Source organism: Moschus berezovskii, chromosome 22 (assembly GCF_049115385.1).
Source record: "Moschus berezovskii isolate FMDL1 chromosome 22, NW_MosBer_1.0, whole genome shotgun sequence".
Taxonomy (NCBI): Eukaryota; Metazoa; Chordata; class Mammalia; order Artiodactyla; family Moschidae; genus Moschus; species Moschus berezovskii.
Window position 1 is genome coordinate 16767179 of NC_142481.1, and position 25489 is coordinate 16792667.

Sequence of the window (25489 nt, forward strand, 5' to 3'; positions counted from 1 at the left end):
CTCCAATGGATCTTCCCAATCCAGGAATCAAAGCAGGGCCTCCTGTATGGCAGGCATATTATTTACCAGCTGAGCTACCAGGGATGCCCCCACTTGGGGAAGGGTTCAGTAAATAAATGTAGAGCTCTGGGGCCACTCCTGGCTCCCAAGCATCCTTAGTCAGCCAGGCCTGAGTGGATGCTGGCCAGCATGTGATCCATTGATCCCATGCCCAGGAGGACCCATATTTCAGACTTCAGGGCAGGAAACAGACAGGGGGTGTGCGTCTGGGTGTGGTTTCAGCTAGGCCCCGCTCCTCACCTTCAGCAGGGACCCATCGTCGCCCTGGGAGCCCTTGTAGCACTTCTTCTGCTTCCCGTTCATGGTGTTGTAGACTCTGGAAGGTAGGGCAGGGGTGGCTAACATGGCCCCACCAACACCCCTTCTTGTTCCAACTTTACCTGCTGCCCTCCTCTCCCTGGGAAGCCCCCAGTATGCTTTTCCTCCGCTGCCTGGATTGAAACCTTCTATCAGGGAATGGGACCCTGTCTCAGGCTGAGGTCATGGAGGTTATGTCTGGCACCCAATTTGAATAAGCAAATGTAGGAGTTGGAGAATCTCTTTGGACATGCTCATTCCTCCCCATCCTTCCCAGGCTAAGCGCAGATGTCCCTTCCTGTGAGCCCTGTTTGAGCCCCAGATGGGACGGATGTCCTCCCAGGGGCCCTCAAAGCCTCTGGGCTGTCCTCATCCCAGCCCTGACCACTCCATGCTGTCACTGTCTGCCTGTCCTCCCCTGCACTCCATGGAGGAAGGGCTGGGGACTCCCTCTCTCTTCCCCGCAGACAGGTACTCAAGAAACGAGGGTGAATGGTTTATGAGCCATTTCAGCACCTCTTGGTTAGGGTACCCACTGTTGACCTGGAGACAAGGCCTGGGTGAGCCCAGCTCCTAAGAAACACCCACTGGCTCCCTCCATTCCACCCAGCTTCTCAGGGACTGATGGGCAGGGGAGGAAAACTCATGAGAAGACAGACCCACAAAGGCCCTGCCCAGAGACCAGCCGAGGCCAGGCCAACTGACCCACCCAGGGCAGCTCCTCACCTCACATTGCGGTCCTGGCAGGCCACAGCCACGTACTTCTGGGTAATGTCAATGTCCATGTCATATAAGGTAGTCTTCTCAGCCACGTGGTGGGTACGGACAAAGTGCAGTCCATCCGGGGCCTGGCAGGACAGATGGGGTTTTCAGAGGACACCCCCGAGGAGCCCCCACATCCAGCCCCCAAGGAGGCCACCCCACTCTACCCGCTGGGCACTGCGGAAGTAGATGCTCTTGTCGGCGCCACAGCTGATCATCTGGATGTCTCTGTTGCCTGGAGGAGGAGGCCGTTATGAGGTAGAGCTGGGCCCCTCTGAGCCCGACTAGGGTTAGGGATCCTAGCTAGGGAACCCTACCATAAGGGAACTCTGCTGGGCATCACAGAGGGTTTCCTGGAGGAGGTGACAGAAGTGCTGGCAGGTGGGAGGACTTTGTAAGCTGTGAGCCATGTGCATGAAGGGGTGCGGACGGTGCAGTGGGCAAGGCAGGCCTCAGCAGAGCAAGAGCATACAGGGAAACAGGCCAGGGTATAGCAGGGGCACCAGGCTTAATCTGGGGTTTGGAAAAGTGACTCAAGTCACAGAGTGGAGACGTGAGTGAAGCAGGCAGCAAGAGGAGACAGTAAGACTGCTGGGAGGCTCATGCCATCAAGAACGATCAGAGGGACTTCCCTGGTGGTCCAGTGGATAAGAATCTGCCTGCCAATGCAGGGGACACGGGTTTGATCCCCGATCCAGGAAGATGTCACATGCAACTAAACCCGTCCACCACAACTACTGATGCCCGTGTCTCACAACTAATGATAACCATGCGTCACATCTAACGATGCCCATGCACTCTAGAGCCTGTGCCCTGCACCAAGGGAAGCCACCACAGTAAGAAGGCTATTTGCTGCAAGGAAGAGTAGCCACCAATTGCTGCAACTAGAGAAAGCCCCATAGCAATGAAGACCCAGCTCAGCCACAAATAATAATACAAAAAAGAATGATCAGAATATCCGTACAGGGACTTCCTTGGCGGTCCAGTGGTTAGGACTCCACATTTCCACTGCAGGGGGCTTGGGTTCAGTCCCTGGTCAGGGAACTAAGATCCCACAAGCCGCGTGGCACAGCCAAAAAAGAAAAAAAAAAATCCACACAGACCCCAGGCCAGGCCCTATGCTTGAGCCTCCCCTTCCTGTCACCAGCCACATTTTTGCAAATGTGAACCCAGGGGCTCAGAGTCACACAGTCCTTGTCCCAGGGTGCAGAGAGTCAGGACCGGGCCAGGGCTAATCCAGGCATCCTCTGGTTATTAAACACTGTGCTTGGAAGCCAAGCTTTCTCTCTGAGCCTCAGCTTCCTGTCTGTTCAATAAGCTTGTATCAGCCACTGCCCCGTGGAATGGCACTGAAGCCCCTGAGACAGTGGCTGCCACCTGGTAGGTACTATCGATGTTCTTGATTTTAGGCTTCTCTCTTTATAGAAGAGGAATAATCAGAGCACAGGTACCTCACAGAGTTGTGGTGATGATGAAAACAGAACGAATATAAAACATGTAGAGCCTTGGCGGAGCCTAGTGGGCTGCCGTCCATGGGGTGGCACAGAGTCGGACACAACTGAAGTGACTTAGCAGCAGCAGCAGCAGCAGAGCCTTGGTACGATGGATGCTGCTCCTTCGTGACAGGACATTTGCAAGCTCCCTGACACTACAAGCAAAGATGTTACTCAAGTGGGAGTCACTGGTCCTAGAAGGGAGAGAGCCCTATGTGTGGGAGGGACCCAGAGAGGGTCTGCAAGTTACTGGTAATGTTTTGCTTCCTAACCTGGGGTGGAGACTCCATGTGTTTAGCAAGATTAGGACCAGGATCAATCAGAACAGTCTCTAGCTAAAAACAAGGGGTGTGTCTAGTTCAGGCCTACACTTTGATGTGGATATTCATTGTATTATGCTGTGAATTATTCACAGATTTTCTGTTCACTTTTTGGAATATATGATTCAAAGAAAAGAGTTCAAAGACTGACATTCTTTAGCTGCGTAGCTTCAGACAGTTTCCAGTTGACTGGTGCCCAGTTTATACAAATCATCAATGTTTCGAGCACAATGCCCAGGTGAGCCAGCCCAGCCAGAGAACACAGGAGCTGGGTTTAGGATGCCCATCCTCTCACACCGCCTGGGGCTTTAACAGAGGTCCACACTGTCAGAAGGACCGACTCGTGGGTCACCCCCTTGGCCAGTCATCACCTCTCCTGGATCTAGACCATTCATTAAAGCTAAGGTCACTGCTGGGCACAGCACGAGATTTACTGATCTATTCTACCTACTTCTCCCCTGTGGAATGGGATGGTCTAAACAGTTTTTTAAGGCTGTCTGAGAAAGTTGAGCTGATCAGCATTTGTTAGGTCCTTACAAAGAGATGCGGGTTTGATCCCTGGATCAGGAAGATCCCCTGGAATAGAAAATAGCAACCCACTCCAGTATTCTTGTCTGGAAAATTCCAGGGACAGAGGAGCCTGGTAGGCTATAGTCCATGGGGTCACAAAGAGCTGGACATGACTGAGCGACTGTGCATACACACACACACCCACACACACACCCACATCATAACATAGCAAACACTGTTAACCTGTTTTTGCTCAGCTCCCAACCACCTTAGACAGAGATAGGGCAGCAAGTGGGGAAGACCAAGGGACATTATTAATACATTCTCAGCCACAAGATTATATGTACAAAACTCTTCCTAGTCAAGAACATGGAGCACAGGGATGTATTCTCTCCATAAACGGATTCTTCTTGAATATAGTTTTGAATATGTTCTTGGGTTCTGATCATTTAAACTCCTACAAGGGCCTGCTTCCCCTCCTCTTGGAATCCCTTAGGGCCAGGGATCTCCAAACTGAATCTTTCCAGTTTTGGAAGGATCCCTTCAATTGCTTGAGTGAGGGCTTTGAAGGAAGACAGCCTTTTGCAAAATACTGGCTGTGTGACTCTGGCTGTCAAGTAGGGGAACTGTTGGGACAGCACAAGGGTCATCACCCAGCACAGAATCAGCCCCCAGTAATTGTCACTGTCACCCATTTTTCTGCCAAGGTCCCCGGCACCCATCCCATCCTGGATTGGCATTCTGACTTCCTTTTGGGGCACTCGCCTAATGTTAGTTCTCCTGGATCAGAGGTGGAGGCGGGTGGGAGTTGGAGCAACAGGAGTCAGACCCAGCCTAAGAGGATACTCCAAAGCTCTGGCACCAATAACTGTTCTGGAAAGGGGTGGCGCCTCAAGTCAGCACCGGGAAAGTCAGCTCTCAATTTCTGCCAAAGTGATAGGAAGAGGGGAAGTATCTTTCCAGCAGCATAGGAATGACTGAGGCCCTGCCCACCCAAGAGAGGCACAGCCGACAGAGGGAGACAGTCTGGATAACTTAAAAAAATGCAACCTTTGGGGGACTTCCCTGGTGGTCCAGTGGTTAAGACTCTGTGCTCCCAATACAAGGGGCCCAGGTTCAGTCCCTGGTCTGGGAACTACATCCCACACTAAGAGTTCTCATGCCAAAACTGAAGATCCTGCATGCTGCTATGAAGATGGAAGATCCTAAGTACCACAACTAAGACCCAGCACAGCCAACTAAATAAATAATAAATTAAAAAAGACATTCAACCTTTGGATCCAGCTGGGCTTGAATCCGATGTTGCTGCTCCTTTTTTTCTCTGAGCTGAAGGGGGCTCTGCTGTTATGTGCAGCCAAAGGAGCCCGCTGAATGAGGTGCAGGGTGTAGGAGGCAGGGGCTTACCGGCGAACTTGATGGCCGTGATGGATGAAGAGTGGTCATCCAAGGTCTGCTCCAAGTTGTAGTTCTTCTCCACGTTCAGCACGTGGATCAGTCGGTCCCGACTGGCCGAGGCAAGCAAAGTCAGCCCTGTGGGTGAGAGGGAGGTCCTGGGTTCCTGGGGGCCGCTTGATGGCTTGGCCTCTCAGACAGCAGCGTGACCGAGCTTTCCTGGCCTTGAGGAAGGGGATCTCTGGTTTCCTAACAGAAGCCAACTTGCCCCAGACCCTGGCATTCTACTTCCCTCGCCACCGGGTCATGCAGGATGAATCTTGATGTACACATGGGCACTGCTCCACCTGTGCCCACACCAGACACTTCGACAATGCCCAGCACGCCTTCCTACCCAGTCCAGCTACTGGCAGCCACGGGAGGCCCTGCCAACTTCTCAACCTCTCCAAAACTCCACCCACCCCCTCACTCTCTGCACTCTGGCTGCATGAGCCTCACGTAGGCCGTACTGACCATCTGCTGCCACTCTGCCTTCAGACACCGGACCTTCGTGCTGACCCCCTCAAATGGTGCCTACCCTGGGCACCTGCTAGGTCTAAGGCCTAACACGTGATCTGAGGTGGAGGGGAGCTCAGGAGAGGTGTACTGGATGAAAAGAGATGCAGAGAAAATTTGGCACAACAGAGTATGGGAGAAGGAAGGAGAAAAGAAGAGCATGGGAAAGAATATTAACCTCATCAGTACATAACTTCACCAACATTATATTCCTGCCAAAAAGGTATCATCAGAATCAAAACATGAGGAAAACAAACAAATCCAAATGGAAGGAAATTCGGTAAGATGACTGGTCTGTATTCTGCAGAAAGACAAAGTCATACAGACAAACTAAATAAGGCTGTGGAAATAAACCTCAAGTCAGCACCAAAGAAAGGTGACAAAAGAGCCACGACAACTAAAGGGTGAACCTGGACTGGAAAGACAAAGGTGCTGCAAAAGACAACACTGGGGAAACTGGCAAAATGGCAATAAGAACTCAAGACAGGGACTTCTCTGCTGAGTCAGTGGTTAAGAACCTGCCTTCCAATGCAGGGAACAAGGGTTTGATTCCAATGCAGGGAACAAGGGTCAAGGAGCCAAGATCCCACATGGCTTGAGCGCCGCAACTAGAGAAACCAGTGCTCTGCAGCAAAGACCCAGCACAGCTAAAAGAAAAAAAAAAAAAAAGCCCAAGAGAGATGACAGATTTGATAAGATGCGCATTGGGTAAGTGTACTGTGGTCAGGTAAATAGATGTTCCCGTTGCTAGGAAATGCTCATAGAAGCATCTAAGAGTGAAAGGACAGCATGCCTCCCTCTCAAGTAGTTTTAACTTCCTCTCAAGTAGTTTAGTGAAAGAAAAAACAACAGGCCTTCCCTGGTGGCTCAGTGGTAAAGAACCTGCCTGCCAATGCAAGAGACACGGGTTCAGTCCTTGGTCTGAGGAGATCCTACGTGCTATGGAGCAACTAACCCCGTGCACCACAACTACTGCGCCTTTGCTCCAGAGCTTGGCAGCCACAACTACTGAGCCCATGTGCCGCAACTACTGAAGTCCACACACCCTAGAGCCTGTGCTCTGAAACAAGAGAAGCCACTGCAACGAGAAGCACACGTACCACAACTAGACAGTGGCCCCCTTTGCCAAAACTAGAGAAAAGCTCAAGCAGCAATGAAGACCCAGCACAACCAAAAATAAATAAATAAAATTATTTTTTTAAAAAAAGAAAAAAGGTATACACATGGTATTATTTTATTAAGAATGTGTATATACACACACATGCACAAATCGAGAGAAAAGGAGAGAGGGGAAGCAGATAACGTCACATGTATATTCACAGGGTCAGATAGGATTTAAAGAAAAAACCTGGGGAGTTGTAAAGAATCTACAGGTATTCATGATAATATTCTTGTGAGTTTTCTATAAGCATCAAACTTTTTCAAAAGAATATGTTTGACTACTGATCTATCTTTTCCTGCAGAGAAGGAGTTCATCCATACATTTACTCATTAACCTTGACCTCTTTAGCCTGAGCACTGTTTGGGGTGCTGGGGACCAGGGGAAGCAGGTCAAGTCCTGCCTGCTGGATCTTGCTTTCAGGAGTCCCAGCCACCCTGGCCCTAGGGCCTGGCAACAGGAACTTTTATTAAAAGCAGGAGCCCTAGCTGTCATTCACAGTCCCACCAGACACCAACTACCCCTCCTGATGGCTCTGCCAGGCAGGCCATGCCCCCAACTCAGGCTCACCTGTCTCCGGCTTAGAGTACTCCAGGCACAGCACCTCAGCATCGTGGGCCTCCACCTTGACCAGCTCGTCCATGAAGTGCAGCTCGTGGATCCTGGGAGACACACACTGCCTGCTGTACCCCGTTCACCTCCCCCAGCCCTCAGCCCCAGGAGCTCTGCTCCTACTAGAAAAAGTCAGAGCAGCCCTACCCTGGCCAACTAGTCTACCCTGGCCAACTAGTCTATAGGTGCCTGACCATTCTCAGCACCCAGAAAGCTCCTAAGCCTGGGAGCACCTCAGCAGGCACCCTGCCCCTTGTGGTTCCATGGGTTAATTAATATCTAGGATGGTCTCTGGGGGAACAAGGGTTCAGTTCAGCTCAGTTCAGTCGCTCAGTTGTGTCCGACTCTCCGCGACCCCATGAATCACAGCACGCCAGGCCTCCCTGTCCATCACCAACTCCCGGAGTTCACTCAAACTCATGTCCACAGAGTCGGTGATGCCATCCAGCCAACTCATGCTCTGTCGTCAGAGGTGATCACTGGGGGTGGGGCAGGGGTCAGAGGTCATACTCAAAGATAGGCCCTGCCAAAAAATTTTGTTGTTGTTTGTTTTGCTTTTGGTTTTTGGCCATGCTGTGTGGCTTGTGGAATCTTAGTTACCTGACTAGGGATCAAACCTGGGCCTTTGGCAGTGAGAGCACAGAGTTCAAACCACTGGACTGCCATGGAAATCCCAGGTGGGAACGTTTAAAATATATATATATATTTATTTATTTGGGTGTGCCTGGTCTTAACTTGTGGTACACAAACTCTTAGTTGTAGATGTGGGATCTAGTTCTCTGACTAGGGACTAAATCCAAGCCCTCTGTATTGGAAGAGCAGAGTCTTAGCCACTGGCCCACCAGAGACGTTCCCCAGGTGGGACCATTTGATTCTAATTATTTTTGCCACACCCCAGGGCTTGCAGGATCTTAGTTCCCTGACCAGGGATTGAACCCCAGGCCCCTGGCAGTGAAAGCCTGGTCCTAACCACTGGACTGCCAGGGAACTCCCTCTCATTCTTAAAGGGTCTCAAATCCAGACTTTCCTCATATTCTTGCCAAATGAAATCAGACAACAGGTCATCCGGGACTGAAATAAACGGTCATCCCAGCTCCTCCATTCTCCACCCGTGTGATCTTAGCCTGGCCACTCGGCCCCTCTTTCCTCAGCGAATCCATCTGAAAGTGGTGCGAATAACAGCACTGACACCAGAGGGTCGCTGGGAGGGTTAAATCAGTCGATACTCATGGCGCTCAGGCCAGTGGCCGGCCTGGGAGAAGACAGTGATGCTCCATTAGCTCTCCTTACTGTTTTCCACCATTCACACCAGAATGCTGTCAACCGGAGCAGCCCCCTGACCTGCTCGGTTTGCCTCATCAGTGACTGACATCAAAACAGCTGCTAACATTTAAAAACCATAGAATTTCACAGAAAAAAAATCTGCATGGAAAGTGTTTTTCTGTTCTTCTTGGATGGCGGGAATATGTGACAACATGGAGCCTGTGCTGCTGGTGCTGTGTGGCGGCTACCCCTTCACAGGGCACATGGTCTCCAGCACCCCTGGTCCCTCCCACCCCGCCAGAGACCAGCACCCAGGTTGTCACTGCTGTACCCTTTCACGTTACACCTGATTCCTATAACAGGGCTCATATTCTGTCAGCACCTATTAGGCCTATCACATCTTGAAAAATCTCTGCAGGGTGGTAAACAGCCTGAGCCCTCAGATATCCAATCCTCTGACCCCTCTCCTAGCACTCCCAGCTCCAGTTGGCATCTTCTCTGAGGGTTCAGCAGTGGTACCATGGGGCCAAGAAGGTGTCACCCTGCCCTGGAATCATGCAAGTGTGCCTGTCTACTCGGCAGGCAAAGTTCACATGGCCGTCCCTAGGTAGCTACTCTGATCTACTGGGAGCCAGCCCTTCTGGAAGCCCCTTCTCAGCTTATGTTCCCAGGGCGGGCTGGCTACCAGACTGCTACACACACTCCCTCATTCCCAATGGGCAGCTGGAGGTGCCACAGCCAGGGCTCCTCCCCACTGCCCTGAGCACCCGAGCCCAAGCTGGGAGGTGTGCACTAGACACCACCAGGGCCCACTTGCCTCAGATTTCCACTTCGGTCGCCTGAAGCCAAGTGTTGGCCATCAGGACTGACCTGCATGACTCGAACCCCAGCTTTCATGTCCATGGGCATCGCATTCTCACTCCCCCGGTCTGGGAAGTGTGATGTGTCCTGCAGGTGCTGGATGTCGTTCTCCACATACACGACCTTCAGCAGGGTCTGCAGAGAGGAAAGGGCTGAGGTCAGTGCTATGAGAAGCTCTGAAGCACCGCTGCCATTGTGTCTCCTTACAGCCAGTCTCCCAATCTTGATTAGCAAGAGAACTCCGATTCTGACTTGGAAGATTCATCATTCAGAATAATTACTATTTCTCCCAGACTCCTTTGCCTCTAGATGAAGTTGTGTGAATAAATTCTGGTCAATGAGATGTAAAGCAAGTGAAAACTCTTCTTCCTTCCCATTGTCCAGCTGCATGGAACTTGAATGTGATGACTGGTGCTCCAGTAGCCATCCTGGGTCATGAGGACAAGGGCCACTCCTTCAAAATGGATGGTTCTTAGGTCTCTAAGTGCTTCATAAAGATGCCAAAACAGCCTGGACTTGTTACCACTAGGCTATTTTTATGAGCCAGAAAATCAAACATTTACCTCTTGTTTGGGCTTTTTCTATTGTGTATAACCAAGTATCACAGGTGCAGAAGAGAAGATGGTTGGGGGAGAAGAGGTGCTAGTGAGGGTAGTAGTAAAGGAGCACTTGCTATACATATCCTGCATTAAGGGCCTTTTTTGTTCCAGTAACACTGACCTCTCTTGGGTTTTCCAACTCACCAAGCTCTTTCCTATCTCAAGGCCTTTGTCCCTTGGTGTAGAACACTCTCCCTTCCCCTCTTTATGCTGCCCGATCCTCCCATCTAAGTTATCTCTTCCTCTAGAGGCTGCCCCTAGTGCCACAGATAGAATCAGATGATTATTCATGTATCCTATTCAGACCTCACAACTTTCTTTCACAGTACTTATTATGCTTGGAATTATATCATAGTGTGTGTAGTTACTGGCTCATTGTCTGCCTCCTCCACTAGACTGGAGGTGCTATGAGAGGAAAAGAATGTGTCTTAGTCACTGATGTGTCCCCAGCATGCAACACAGCACCTAGCAGTGACCTTGCTGGTCTCTGCAGAATCAATGAACGCATGATTTACGCCTTAGCTCCCCGGAGCAGCTCTCTCACTGACCTAGCAACATCCAACATTTCTCCAGCAAAGTGTTTTCTCCCCAGCCTCTCATCACGCCAGCACCCCAGTCACTGCTAGACAGGGGACACCTCTGACTGGTTTGGCCCATCACATGCTCCCCAGGGGGGTTCTAACGCAAGACTTGGGGAACACATTCTTCTTTGTTGAGTAACTGGATTGTTGGAGTAGCTGTCTTCACATACACATAAGAGAGTAGGAGCTGACTCACAAGAAAGCAAAGAGGAAAGTCATGCCACTTAGAGAGGGAGAGAAAGAAAAGTGAGAGAGGAGACAGAAGGTGACCTGCCTTGGTTCCTGGTTCCTGCCCCTAGTGAAGTCGAACACCCAGGTTCCATAAAACTCTTCCCTGCCCTCATATTTAGCTTTAAGTAGGCCTTTGTTCCTCCTAACAGACAGATCACAATGAAGCCACTCACATTACTGAAGATGTTCTTCTGCCAGTGAGAGTCAGGGTTGCTGTCCATGTTCCAGAAGCGGATGGTATTGTCTGAGGAACAAGTCAGAAAAGATCCTGATGGTAGACAAGCTCTCTGATCTTCAAACTCAGGATATACCTACAGTCCCCAGAGAACAAGGAAAAGGGTGATTCAGTACAACCACTTTGATGACAGCACTATGAGCTACTATTGGATTTTTGTGAAAAAAAGTAAGTTGCAGGGCTACCCTGGTGGTCCAGTGGTTAAGAATCTGCCAGGCAACGCAGGGGATATAGGTTTGATCCCTGGTCTGGGAAGGTTCCACATGCCTCTTGGCAACTAAGCCCATGTGCCGCAGCTACTGAGCCTGTGCTCTAGAGCCTGAGAGCCGCAACTCCTGAGCCTGAGGGCCCAGAGCTCACGCTGGCAACAAGCGAAGCCCTCGCGCCACAACTAGAGAAAGCCTGCAGGGAACAACGAAGATTCAGTGCAACCAACAATAAACAAACAAACAAATAACAAAATAAAATCAGTGTTGATGAAAATACAATGATGAAGATATTGAATAATCTGTGACAACAACAGCATAGAGGGGGAGGGACATAACCACATAAAGAGCAGAGCGTTTGTATGCTATTGAACCTAAACTGCTATTATTTCAAACTAGTTTGTTAAAACGGAGAAGGCAATGGCAAGCCACTCCAGTACTCTTGCCTAGAAAATCCCATGGATGGAGGAGCCTGCTAGGCTGCAGTCTGTGGGGTCGCTAAGGGTCGGACATGACTGAGCGACTTCACTTTCACTTTTCACTTTCACACATTGGAGAAGGAAATGGCAACCCACTCCAGTGTTCTTGCCTGGAGAATCCCAGGGACAGGGGAGCCTGGTGGGCTTCCGTCTATGGGGTCACACAGAGTCGGACACGACTGAAGTGACTTAGCAGCAGCAGTTTGTTAAAAATGAAAGATGTTACTTATAATCTTCTAGTAAGAAGGTAACTTTAAAATATACAAAAGAAGAAATGAGAAGCAAATCAACATGGAACAATACAAAAAAATCAATTAAACACAAAAGAAGGTAGTGACAAAAGAATTAAGAAACATCAAAGATATGAGAAAGCAAATAGCAAAATGGCAAGAGTAAATCCTGGACAGCATCACCACCAACCCAATGAACAAGAATTTGAGCAAATTCTGGGAGACAGTGGAGGACAGAGGAGCTTGGTGGGCTACAGTTCATGGGGTCGCAAGGAGTCGGACATTACTTAATGACTGAACAACAATGTAAGCTCTCTTATGTGGCATAGTAAGACCTACTTTATGAAGAACTACTTTAAATGCAAGTGAGTTAAACTGTCCACTCAAAAGGAAATAAACAGCAGAAAGATTAAAAGATCCAACTATATGTTGTTCACAAGCGATTCAGGTGGGACTTCCCTGGAGGTCCAATGGATAAGACTGTGCTTCCACTGCAGGGGGCTGTGGGTTTGATCCTTGGTTGGGAAACTAAGATCCTGCATGCCACATGGTGTGGCCAAAACAAGAAAGAGAGAGACTGACTTTATATTCAAAGATACATACAAGTTGAAAGTGAAGGCAGAGAAAAAGATACTCCATACAAATAGTAACTAAAAGGGAGCTTTGCATGTCTATAGAAATGTTATATAAGATAGACTTTGAGTAAAAAGTAATTAAAAGATCACAAACTTTAGCTTTATCTGCAATATTTCATGTTTTTTCCCAAGAAGAATGTTTTTATACATAAATTTTGAAAGTTATTTTTTAAAAATATTCTTGTTAAGTGAGAAAAGTACAAGCAACAGAAATGTCAGATCCATGAAGGCAGATACATTCAAGCAAAGAGCTGGATAATGCCTATTCAAAAGGATAAAGTTATTTCTCACAGTCTTGAATTGGGCCACTGAAAATATCATTTACCTAGCACAAACATTTTCAGGAAAAAAAAAAAATTGGATACAATTTTTTCTCCAAGAGTTGCTTTATCATCAAGAAGTACTTAGAATACCTTCAGAGAATGAAAAAGTCCCACAGATTCATTTATTTTCTTGGAAAATAAAGACTTCTTTAATACTTTAAAAAAAAAAAAAAGCAAGCTTCCCTGGTGACTCAGTGGTAAAGAATCTGCCTGCCCAAGCAGGAGACTCAGGTTCGATCCCTGGTCTGGGAAGATCCCACATACCGTGGAGCAACTAAGCCCATGCGCCACAACTACTGAGCCTGTGCTCTAGAGCCTGAAAACTGCAACTACTGAAGCCCTAGAGCCCATGCTCCTCAACAAGAGAGGCCCGTGGACCACAACTAGAGAGGAGCCCCTGTTCTCCATAACCAGGGAAAAGTTCACGAAGCAACAAAGATCCAGCACAGCCAAAAATGAAATATTAAAACCAAAAAAAAGCAATAAAGTTCACAAATGCCCTTGACAGAAAGCTCCCTGAGGTACACATGCTCCTGCTGTGGGGTCTGTGCGCCTGCCATACCCCCAGTGGTGGCTAGCCTCAGCCTCTCTTCCTGCAGGTCCCTCACTAGAAGAATGTCACACCCTCAGAGAGGCTTTCCCTGACCACTCTCCTTTCTAAAATAGCACCTTTGATCCCATTCCCTGCTAGGTGGCTTTGCTTTTCTTCAGAGAGGTGTTGTACTCGGCATGTTCTAGACTGATTTGTTCATAGGTGTACTCTGCCACCCAGATGTGAGCTCCAGATTCAGACTCATGTCAGCTTCCAGCTCAGACACGTCCCCAGCACCGAAAATAGCACCTGGCACATAGTAGGGGTCCAGGAGTATCTTTGGCAGGTATGGCTGAATGGGCTTCCCAAACTCTGCAGAAGCTTTCTTAGCTGAGCCCCCAGGCTGGGGCTGATCAGGGGTAGGGGGAGGGAGAGAGGGGCTCACCTCCACGTTCCAGACGTAGGAGCTGTGGAAGAGCTCTGACCACACCTTGCCTACTTGGTTGATGTCTCTGACATCCCAGATGTAGATGCTGTGGTCCTTGTACACGCAGGACAGCCACTGGTGCGTGGGGTCAAAGGTCAGTGCCACTGTATCCGGGTAGATGGCCTCTGCCTTCCTGTGGAAGAGGAAGCTGACAGGGCCATGTGAGTCATCAGTCACCACCAATGTCACTGTGAGTAGTGACAGCTGCCTCTGGTGACACCTGAGCAGCCTCCTGCATGGCAGTGCCATCCCTGATGATCTCTGTGGTAACCCAGCTCTCCCACTCCGACTTTACTGCTCACTCCTCCATCTTCTTCCTTTGCTTTGCTTTTAATACTCAGGCTGTAAACTGGAAGCTTCTGCCTGGCCCCTAAGTGTGTTTGAGTTTTCGACTTCTGTCAACATTTCTCTCCCCTCATTTTACTTGGCACAAAATCCATCCTCTCTGAGCACAGGATCATGGCCTTCTCTCTTGGCTCAACACATGATCAAAATTCCCTGTACCAGTCCTGGCCTGGAACCTTCCTGCCACAGCTACTGTTTACTGAGCACTCACAGGGTGCTGAGCTGAAAGCTCTAGCTGTGTTGAATTCCCACAACCTCCATGAAAGGTAGGTACTATATTATATGTACAGTGACCTGTCTGAGGCCACAGAGCTCATAGCGGAAAGTGGCAGAGCTGACCACTACAACACACTACTGTCCATCTTCTTCCTTTGTGACATCTGGGCACCCTCTCTGAACGCTTAGAAAGAGCACACCCAAGAGGTAGTCCCAGGCACCCAGCACCCTCACAGACTGACAACAAAGGAAGATATACCACAGCTCAGCCCCTCCACTCTTTCTCAACATGGCAGCCAGAGGATCTACTACTCGAGGCCTCACCAAGTAACACCAATGCCTGAGGTCCCAGTGGCTGCCCACTACTTCAGGATAGGCTCCAAGCCCCTCTCAGCAGCTTCCATCAATGCTCTCACTTGTTATCCTTCCCCCACTCGGCACACCAGGCTCCAGCGACATGGCCTCCTGCTGTCCCCATGACACACTGAGCCTAGTGTGCTGTCCCCTTAAGGCCTCTGCATTCGTTGTCAGGACCCAGTTCTCCACACAGCTGGCTTCATCTCACCAGAGAGGCCTCCCCTAGCCACCCAATCAACACAGCCCCACCCCAAGACCTCTCCTGGAGTCCCTGCTTTATTTCAGCAAAGCATTTACGACTATCTGACATGATCTTTTTTATTTTTCAAATGTTTATGTACTCATCCATCATCCAGCACCTTGGGGCTTCCCAGGTGGTGCTAGTGGTAAAGAACTCGCTTGCCAATGCAGGAGACATAAGAGACTCAGGTTCAATCCCTGGGTGGGGAAGATCCCTTGGAAGAGGGCATGGCAACCCTCTCCAGTATTCTTGGTTGGAGAATTCCATGGACAGAGGAGCCTGGCGGGCTACAGTCCATAGGGTTGCAGAGAGCCAGACACAACTGAGTGACTGAGCACATACACATTAGACTAGAGACATCACGAGATTTTGCTGCCTCCTTAGGGTCTGTATCCTGCTTCCAGCCCTGGGCTGCCAGTAAGCAGATGGATCAGGAAACATGGGTGGATACTAGCAGACAGACTTTAGGTGGGCCCCTCTCCCTCCCCGTGCCAGGCAGTACCTGGGCTCCAGGCCCTGGGCCACATCCACCCCCAGGTAGTGCGGCTTGGGCAGGTTGGTGAGGTACTGCAGGCTGTGGGCTTGGAAGATGCGGACTATCCCATCAGTACAGCCACAGAAGATGAGCTCCTGGCTGACACAGAGGCAGGAAGACAGGGAGACCTGTGGGGGCAAAGGGGACCCAAGTGGACTTGTTGCTTCATGTGGCCCAGATCAGGTGAGCCTTGGGCCTGCAGAAAAGCTTTATAGTTTTCGGATTTAAGAAGCCCATTTTTTGAACTTACTTACACAACAGAAAGAGACTCATAGACTTAGAAAATGAACTTACGGTTGCCAGGAGGCAGGTTAGTGGGAAGAGATAGGGAATTTGGGATGGACAGGTCCATACATATACCATATGCTATATTTAAAATGCATAACCATCAAGGACCTACTGTACAGTACAGGGAACTCTGCTCGATGTTATGTGGCAGCCTGAATGGGAGGGGAGTTTGGGGGAGAATGGATACATGAATATGTGTGGCTGAATTCCTTTGCTGTCCATCTGAAACTATCATGACATTGTTAATCAGCTATACCCCAATAAAAAATAAAAAATATATTTTTAAAAAAGAAACCCATGTTTTGCAGGTTTTAAGATCTTTGAAATCAAGATATAACGTACAGTCACTGAGGAAGAAAAGGTGGCAGCAGGCACACGAAGGCATAAATTGGGGCAGAGTTGTCATTGCTATAGAGGAACTCAGCTGTGTATGGAAAATATCTCCTTAGCCGATAGTGACCTCCGAGGTCACCTGCACTAGAAGTGTTGAATTTTAAGCTTAAAATTGATTCCATACTGCTTAAAAATAACTTCATAGAGAGTATATACTTCAAAGCAGCACAGAAAAAAGTTACTGATTTTTAGGAAGGACTATCCATTCAACCAGGGCATGCACATGAAGGGGGAGGATATGCCAAACTTCTAGATACAGCTGAGTAGTTATGCCAGATCTAGAGAGACTCAGCTTTTGAGTCATCTAGGACCACTACTCAGGGATTAGGCATCTATCTATCAAAACTTCTGACTTGCTGAAAAGCTTCAGTAGTTCTAGCAGGAGGATTCAAATGAGAAAAATAAATAATGTTCACTGCAGCACTGTTTACAATAACCAGGACATGGAAGTAACCTAGATGTCCATCGACAGATGGATGGATAAAGATGTGGTACATATATACAATGGACTCAGCCATAAAAAAGAACACATTTGAGTCAGTTCTAGTGAGGTGGATGAAGCCAGAGCCTGTTATACAGAGTGAAGTAAGCCAGAAAGAGAAAAATAAACACCTTATATTAACGCATATATATGGAATCTAGAAAAATGGGATTGATGAAACTATTTGCAGGGCAGGATTGGAGATATAGAGAATGGACTTGTGGACACAAAAGTGGAGGAGGGAGGGACGAATGGAGAAAGTAGCGTCAACATATATGTACTATCTGATGTAAAGATAGCCGGAAAGAAGCTGCTGTATAGCACAGGGAGCCCAGTCTGGAGCTCTGTGATGACTAGAGGGGTGGGGTGGAGGAGGGGAAGGAGGCTCAGAGGGAGGGGATGTATGTATAATTATGGCTGATTTGTGATGCTGTATGGCAGAAACAACACAACATTGTAAAAATAAGAAAAAGATGTTTAACCAACTAGGAAAGACAGAAAAGGCTCAGAATTCTCTACATGCCTCTTAGCAGGCCATTAACCCTAAAGCTGAGGTCTGGAGGAGAATTGCAACAGCAGGAATAGGACAAGCAGGAAAACTCTGATGCTTCTGCTAACAGCCAAACAGGCACCCAATCCCAGGATGGAAAGACAGCTTGGACTCAAACCCTCAGATCCTGAGGAAAAGTGGTTCTGCAATTCATTAATACATCATTTTTTAGTTTAAAATTTTATGTATTTTTTTTAACTTTTATTTTGTATTGGGGTATAGCCGATTAACAATGTGATAGTTTCAGGTGAACAGCGGAGGGACTCAGCCATACATATATATGCATCCTAAATTTTTATGTATTTTATGTCACCTTTGATTGTAAAAATAATATAACAATTATTAAGTCCACGATACCTTAAATTAAAAAAGGAAAAAAAAGCGGTCCTCCCACCAGCCAAGAATGCCCAGTAAAGAAAACAAATGTGAACTGGATCACACAGTGATGGGGAAGCAATTGTAACCCTGACCCGTTACAGGGGCCAGGCAATGTGCTAAGTGCCTTACATATACCATCCCACAGGACACCCCTATCAACTTGGTAAGGCAGACAGCAGTATTCCCATTTTACAGATGAGAAAACTGAGGCTCAGAGAGCTTCTCCCAGAATCAAATAAGCAGAACCAGAATTCAGACCCTGAGCTGGCGTGACCAGCTATGACGCAGGGGCACTGCTGTGTGTCTCTGGAGACACATGTCAAAGGAAGAGTGTTTCCTGACAGCGGAGAGAGGGGTTGGGGTACCTTCAGGTTGATCCACTTCTCCAGAACCCTCTTCTCGTTGAACTGGCAGAGGAGGCCCGAGTAGGACACACAGAAGGTACTGCCTGCCATCTGGCCCCGGCCACAAGCCACACCACAGAAGACGTTGTCATGCAGCTCACCCAGGATGCCTGAGCGCCCCACCAGGGGCACCGTGCCCGTCACCTGGAGGGAGAGTGGGGCACAGTGAGACCCTGAACAAATGGCCTGGTCCCCAGCCAGGTCACGACAGGCTCTCCTGACCAGTGGACAGAACACAGCTAAATGGGAGAACTCTTAGAAACACCTCCAAGTGGAAAAGGAAGAACAGAACACGCACGCTTCCAGGCAGAGTGGCTGGAGGCCACAGGCCTGGAATGAGGGGTGGCCGCAGGGCCCAGCAGGGAAGAGGTTTCCCGGCAGGTCTGGCAGTCAGTCAGCACCTGGAGAGCAGTCCCAGAGACAGAAGGCCACCCCACTGAGAGGCTAGACAGCCATTGCCCCTGAATCATGGTAGAACCAACCAGGAGTCCCTACTACCCTTGACGGTTCTCCCCTAGGCCTGGCTGAGGGGGTGGGGATGAAAACTCACCTTTGCTTCGGTGGACACTTCCAAGAACCAGAACCTCACATGCCGGTTCCCGACAGTGACAAAATAGCTGCTGTCCTCTGAGAAGGAGAGGGCAATGACCCGGCACGATACCTTGTTGGAGGCAACCAGGATGTCTTTCTGGAAGAATCAGTGCAGAGAAGGTCACTCCAGCACCCACCTCACCTTTGAGCCTCTTCTCTCAGCCCGGTGTCTCCCTGCCCTCGCCTGCTCCAAGGTTGTCTTCCTCAGGCCCTTCTTTTTGGGGAAACCTACATGTGACCCTCATCACTCCCAACACAGAGGAGACTGAGGCCTGGAAGGGCTTCCACATGAGAGGAAGTTCCAGAACTCTCCTCAGGAGTCCAAGCCCTGCAGCCCACACGTGGTATTGAAGACGGCCACAGCTTGAAGTGAAGGACAATGCAACCCATGTTGCTGGAGATTGGGCTTTCACTCTGGGCCCCGCTGAGCCCTTCACAGGACAGCTCAGGAAACCCCTCAACAGTCCTGTGAGGGAGTTGCTTCTCCCCCTACCCTGTCATGCTCAGGGAGGCCTGTCACATGCTCAAGGTCACACAGCAGGTGATGAACAGTGCCAGGACTGACACCCACTTCTGCCAACTTTAAGTCCTCCCCCAGCTGTTCCCAAGCCCAGCCTTCCAATGCATAGCCCAGAGTTCTCCCAACTCAACAAAGTAGATACTATTACACCCATTTTACAGATGAGGAAACAGACTCACAGAGAGGTTAGGCCACTTGCTCAAGGTCACAGCTGGTCAGTATAAAAAGAATATGTTCCACTAGTTGAGAGCTTGTCACATGCCCTACAACAAGTGCCTAGAATAGGGATTGGCAGGCAGTAAGGTGCTCAAGAAATATTTCCTGGATAGGGCTTCCCTGGTGGCTCAGTGGCAAAGAATCTGCCTGCCAATGCAGGAGACACGGGTTCAATCCCTGGTCCGGGAAGATCCCATGTGCTGTGGAGCAACTAAACCCATGTACCACAACTATTGAGCCTGTGCTCTAGAGTCATGAGGCCCAACTACTGAAGCCCACACACCCTAGAACCTCATGCTCTGCAACAAGAGAAACCACCACAATGAGAAGCGCAAGCGCTGCAACTAGGGAAAAGCCTGCACAACAAAGAGCCAGCCAAAAGTAAAAATTATTAAACAAACAGAAAGCGTGTTGGATAAACGCTTCACCAAGTTATCTCATTTAGTTCTCCCCATGCCTGGGACTCAGGGTGTTCTGGCGGCTAGCTGTCTGCCACCCACCCACCAGCTCTTACCTTCCAGTCCCAGACGTTGAGAACCATGTCGTGCTGGTAGCCCATGGACACAATGTGCTTCATGTTGGGGGAGAAGGCCACGCAGGCCACACCGTACTTGTGGCCCAGCATTTCTGCCACCTGACTCTTCTCTTCCACGTCCCAGATACGTACAGCAGGCCTGTGCCCATTCTGGGGAAGATGGTGCCAATTACTGCTGCTGGGTTCTGCACCGGGCAAGGCTGGAGGGGCTGTCAGGGCTGAAGCTGGTACTGCCCCAGGTTGTGCCCGAAAGCCATCCCCCACCGCCCCTTGCCGCATCTGCCATGGGCTTTTCTGGTCCAGGAAGGAGCTATTCCAGGGATTCTTTAGGTTTGCTGGAGCCAGAGGAATGGCTCCAAGACCCCTCCCCACCCACTCCACCATGATCACCACTCACCTCCCCTGTCACTATGTACTTTCCATCAGGGGAGAAGGCCAGAGCGCTCAGAGACTTCCTGGGGACAAGGAAAGGTGTTGCTCACTGGTTCCACTGAGGGTGGGCAGCCAGACCCCAGCCTGGCTGTGCTCACAGCACTCGGTACACTCCTCGCTCCCAAGAGACCAGGAGAGATGAGCGACCACATTTCCCCGAAGCCAGTGCTGTAAGCTGGCCCAGCATAGCACCCAGTGCATTCCCAGCACTTCCTGCAGCCAGGAGAAGCAGAGGCAGTGCACAGAGAAATGAGGTTTTGCAAAAGCAAAGGCCCTTTCCTCCCCCAGACCTCAAGCCCTGATGGAGTGGATACTGCACAGCTCGTGGGATTGTAGTTGCCCGACCAGGGATTGAACCTGGGTCCTCGGCAGTAAAAGTGCAGAGTCCTAACCACCCGACCAGCAAAAAATTCCCAGAGACAGAGAATGATAAAGCTGCTGCTGCTGCTGCTAAGTCACTTCAGTTGTGTCCGACTCTATGTGACCCCATAGATGGAAGCCCACCAGGCTCCCCCGTCCCTGGGATTCTCCAGGCAAGAACACTGGAATGGGTTGCCATTGGGAAATACGGGTGAAAGGTGTACAGGTGCTCTTTGTGTAGTCTGAAATTATTTCAATGTAAAAAGTTTAAAAATTGCCAGAGCTTACACTTACTCCAGACTAACTAATTCTGTCTTCTCTGAGGGTGAAGCCTGGGATCAGGTGACTCGGAAATGCAGCCAGGATGGAAACCTCCACTCTGGCCACACCTCCTCCTTAGACAGACCCGCCAGTGACTAAGAGTGGACTCTTTTCAGCTATGTGCTTCAGATCGAGGTGACCTACTCTACCACCTGAGGGCATCGGGAAGGCAACTTGGAAGATGAGAAGAATTGGCCAATGGAGATTCTGACAAATGCCACCAAGCTCCAGCCTATTCCTGCCATGGAGAATGTTGGCCCCAGAGATGTGAACCTCTCACTTTTCCAAAATGAGAGGGCATCTGGATTTTTGTGTAGAAAACTCTGAAGGTTTTCGAGTAAGTCCAATATTTAAGACATACATACAAGAAGTATTTCGTTTGAGATCACAAAGTGAATAAACACGCTTGGATGGGGACTCACCTCTGCCTTCATCATCAGTGACAGAACCCACAGTCAGAGCCAAGGGTCCAAGAAGCCCCTTCCAAGAGAGATCTGTATCTGCCAAACCATATCTCAGGGACCCTGCCTTAGGGATCATAAAGGAAGAAGAAAACCCACATCTTTTCTGTCCACCTGGAGAGCTGGGCCAAAGGAGCTAAGCTTGAGCTATTTGTGCAGTATTTGTAGAATAAAAAGTTGCAATGAGGGGAAGGACTGGTAGTCCAGTGGTTAGGACTCTGAGCTCTCACTGCCAAGGTCTCAGGTTTGATTCCTGGTCGGGGAACTAAGATCCCACAAGCCAAAAAAAAAAAAGTTGCAGTGGAATGCCTTCCTAAGGTCACAACTCAGTGGGGACCAAAGCCCATGGATGACACAGTGATCAGTGGGCTACCAGACAGACCCCAGGTAACAACTTGGGCCTGCTCAGGGCCAAGAGTCTTCCCCAGTAAACTGGCAGCTGGAGGAATCTTTCTAAAACCCAAATTACATTCATTCATTCAGGAAACAAGAAGTGCTGTCAATGTCCTAGACACTGATCTAGGGTATAGGGACACAGAAATCAACTAAGAGAAAGTCCCTGCACCCAGATAGCTCATCTTGTAGAGAGAGACAGTAAATATGATCATTGAGGAAATTAGAAATTATATCAAAAAGGAGTAAATTTTGTGGGAAAAAGGAAAGTGGGGAAGGGAAATAGAGCATGCTAGAGGGCTGGGGTGGCTAAGCTTAGCCTCAGCCCGTAAACACCCTCTAGGGGCTTCTCTTTGCAATCAGTGTGATAGCCAACCACTCCCCAAGGTGATCTGACTTCTGGGGCGCCAGTGTCAACCATGGAACCCTGACTGCTCCTCAAACAACTTAAGATTCTTAACTACTCAACCTGAGATTCAAAAGTGACTTTGCTCTTGCTGTCCCCTCTGCCTACAATGCTGTCCCCACACCTTCACATGAGTTACCCCCTCACTTTCTCCTGGTCTCAGCCCCAGGAGGGCTCTGATAAGACTCTGATAAGGGTCCTCTGCCTGCCAACCTGCCCGAACACATCCTCATTTCCTCCACAGCCACAGTCAAGGTCCGATGGTTGGCTAGTAACTTGCCAACTAGTTTAGTCTGTCTCCCCCGCAAGCTGTCAGCTCTATGGAGAGCAGCTTCTTATCTCCTTTGTTCATGGCTGTGTTCCCAACACCTGAACCTGAACCGAGTGAGTGAATGAATGAGTCACCCGCAAGCACCTCCAGGCAGTGTGGGGAAGGAGGGATGTGCCAGGACCTTGATCCCACCCTTACCCTGGCCCAGGCCCCAGCTTACCTGGCAGTATTAAGAATGTGCTGCTGCTTGTTCTCCTTGGGGTTCAAAATCACCACCACACAGCTGGGGAGAAAGAGGAAAACGTGCTCAAACTGAGGGGAGTATTGGGGTCCAGGGATGACTGCACTCCCAACAGAAGAGCCCACATATAGACAAGGCTATGTGAGAGTTGGACTATAAAGAAAGATGAGCGCCGAAAAATTGATGCTTTTGATCTGTTGTGTTGGAGAAGACTCTTGAGAGTCCCTTGGACTGCAAGGAGATCCAACCACTCCATTCTAAAGGAAATCAGTCCTGAATATTCACTGGAAAGACTGATGCTGAAGCTGAAACTCCCAATACTTTGGCCACCTGATGCGAAGAGCTGACTCATTTGAAAAGACCCTGGTGCTGGTAAAGATTGAAAACGAGAGGAGAAGGGGACGACAGAAGATGAGATGGTTGGATGGCATCACTGACTCAATGGACATGAGTTTGAGTAAACTCCAGGAGTTGTTGATAGACAGGGAGGCCTGGCGTGGGGCAGTCTATGGGGTTGCAAAGAGTCAGACATGACTGAGCAACTGAACTGAACTGAACTGATAGACAAGGCTCTTTCTGTTCAGATGCTTCTCTCTTCAGTCTCCTCCTCCCCCATTATCTTTGCTGAGAATTCTAGCACACTTAACATTATTACTAACATCAACAAATTCTTAAAAAGAAGCCAACACTCCCTCTGTAGTAACTATACTGTCAGGCTCTGGTCTAATAAATATTTACTGTTGTTGTTCAGTCACTAAATTCATCCGACTCTTTGCGACCCCATGAACTGCAGCCTGCCAGGCTCCTTTGCTATGGGATTCTCAGGTAAGAATATTGGAGTGGGTTACCATTTCCTTCTCCAAGGGATCTTTCCCACCCAGGTATTGAATCTGTGTCTCCTGCACTGGCAAGCAGATTCTTTATCAGTGAACCACCAGGGAAGCCCACGAAAGACTTATTGTGTACATCTTTAAATCCTCACAACTGCCAAGTGAGGTCAGCAGTCTTAGCTGCTTTTCATAGATGATGAAACTGAAGCCCAGAGAGAGCAGTTCTTTGCCCAGGGTTCCCCAGCGATCAGGGAACGAGTGGGGATGTGAATCCACACCAGTCAGATTCAACAGCCCCCCTTGTCCTGTATTCTGGCTCCTTCCCAAAGACTCAGTAATAGATGCTGTTCATCAGGAATTACTACGGCCTTGCCCTGCCCTGCGGGGGTGAGGGGTCCCTTCGGTGCCTAGAACAATGCAGGTTAGACGAGTATTTGTGGAATAAATGGTTGCAGATGACCTTCAGTCCTCTCTAACTACCAGGAGGAGGGTATCACTAGTTCTGTTTTACCAAAGCAGAGGCTAGGACAGGGGCATGTGTGGTGGAGCTAGGACACTAATGCAGACTGCCTGACACCAACCGTGGCTTTGATCTTAACCTCCTGTCTTTCCCAGAATCGCTGCCACCTCCCGATTACAGTCACAATAAGGCTTTCTTATCATGCACGTGTGCCAGTACCATACTAGACATAGAGAAGCCGGTGGAATCCTTTCCACAGCCTTCAGAGGCTGGCAGCATTATCTGCATTCTACAGAGGGAACAGCCAAGGCCCAGAGAAGTTCATCGAAGACTTCAGGCTCTGAATTTAGGATCAGTGATTAGAGGCCGAGGCTCACCGACTCACTCACCCTGCCAGGTAGGCCACGTGGCTTGTGCTGGGGTCACAGGTTAGGCCACTGCTGTTCTGAGCCGTGATGCCAAGCACCTTCTCAAGTGATACCTGCAGGGAAAAGGCCCAAATCAGAAGCGCCTGCCTCAGCAGGTTCCCCACCCCTCAGCCATCCATTCAGTCTGTTACTTCCAACATGTTCACTGAGCTTCTAGGGTCATCTACCAGCAGCTGATGCTTATTCTCTTCAGTACTGCTTTGACAAATGCTGTGCTAAAGCATAGAATGGCGAGGAATGTAGACAAATCCCCGTCCTCCTGGAGCTCACATTCTAGTGGTGACAGGATGGTAGACACAAGAAACGAACAGAATGAATATGTAAAATAGATATCAGGTGATGATGGGAGCATTAGAGAAAAACTAAGCATGGAAGGAAATTGAGAGGCCAGAGAAAGGGGAGAAGGCCTCAGTGAAAAGAGTAAGTCTCTATGTGTCTTATATGAAAGACTCGAGCGCCCACAACCACCTAGGGAAGAAGGCGATGTTATCAGCCCTATTTTACAGATGAGAACACGGAGGGCCAAGGTCCCACATCTGTGGAGTAGCAAGGCTGGGATACAAACTCAGGCAGTCTCTGGTTTCAAAGTCAGCACTGTGCTCACAGCCGTGAACAGAAGAGGACACTGTCCATTTGCTCAGTAAATTGACAGTCTAGAGGTTCAATGAGTAAAGAGAATAGTGAACTGGAGCAATCTCTAAGCAAAATAAGTCAAATGAGCTAGTCCCATCATCGTTGATTAAACATTTACAGAGTATGGACTAACAAATCATGATATTTTCATATTCTTAAGGGATTAGTTTCTAATTATTATAAAGTAAAACACTCTCCAGATGGTGGGCCTCAGAAATGAGAGGCAGAGAGAGGACAGTAACGGTCAATATTTATTGAGCATCTGATCAGGAGACAGGCGCTGTTTATACAACTGTATTAACTTAATGCTCACAATAACCCTGTGATATAGTCGCTATCATCATCGTCTCCTTACAGATGAGGAAAGAGAGGCCTAGAAGG

General features: G+C 49.2%; 1 protein-coding gene across 7 annotated transcripts in view; it reads right to left on the reverse strand.

Annotated features, from left to right (window-relative positions):
• WDR62 (WD repeat domain 62) overlaps positions 1–25489 on the reverse strand; it is a 53775-nt gene that overhangs the window by 15479 nt on the left and 12807 nt on the right. For 5 of the 7 annotated variants that reach the window (XR_016035945.1, XM_055410760.2, XM_055410758.2 and 2 more), the window contains exons 2-16: positions 24437–24528; positions 22737–22799; positions 20270–20327; positions 19852–20022; positions 18561–18698; positions 17972–18154; positions 15484–15644; positions 13781–13970; positions 10869–11006; positions 9241–9419; positions 7119–7210; positions 4847–4972; positions 1287–1354; positions 1084–1205; positions 301–376 (exon numbers count right to left, since the gene is read on the reverse strand). Coding sequence is in view for 6 of the 7 variants with exons in the window: in XM_055410760.2 (XP_055266735.2) it covers positions 301–376; positions 1084–1205; positions 1287–1354; positions 4847–4972; positions 7119–7210; positions 9241–9419; positions 10869–11006; positions 13781–13970; positions 15484–15644; positions 17972–18154; positions 18561–18698; positions 19852–20022; positions 20270–20327; positions 22737–22799; positions 24437–24528 (1857 nt within the window). In the remaining variant the exon portion in view is untranslated. The remainder of the gene's footprint in view (positions 1–300; positions 377–1083; positions 1206–1286; positions 1355–4846; positions 4973–7118; positions 7211–9240; positions 9420–10868; positions 11007–13780; positions 13971–15483; positions 15645–17971; positions 18155–18560; positions 18699–19851; positions 20023–20269; positions 20328–22736; positions 22800–24436; positions 24529–25489) is intronic. The other 2 variants (XM_055410759.2, XM_055410761.2) reach the window with 2 other exon arrangements.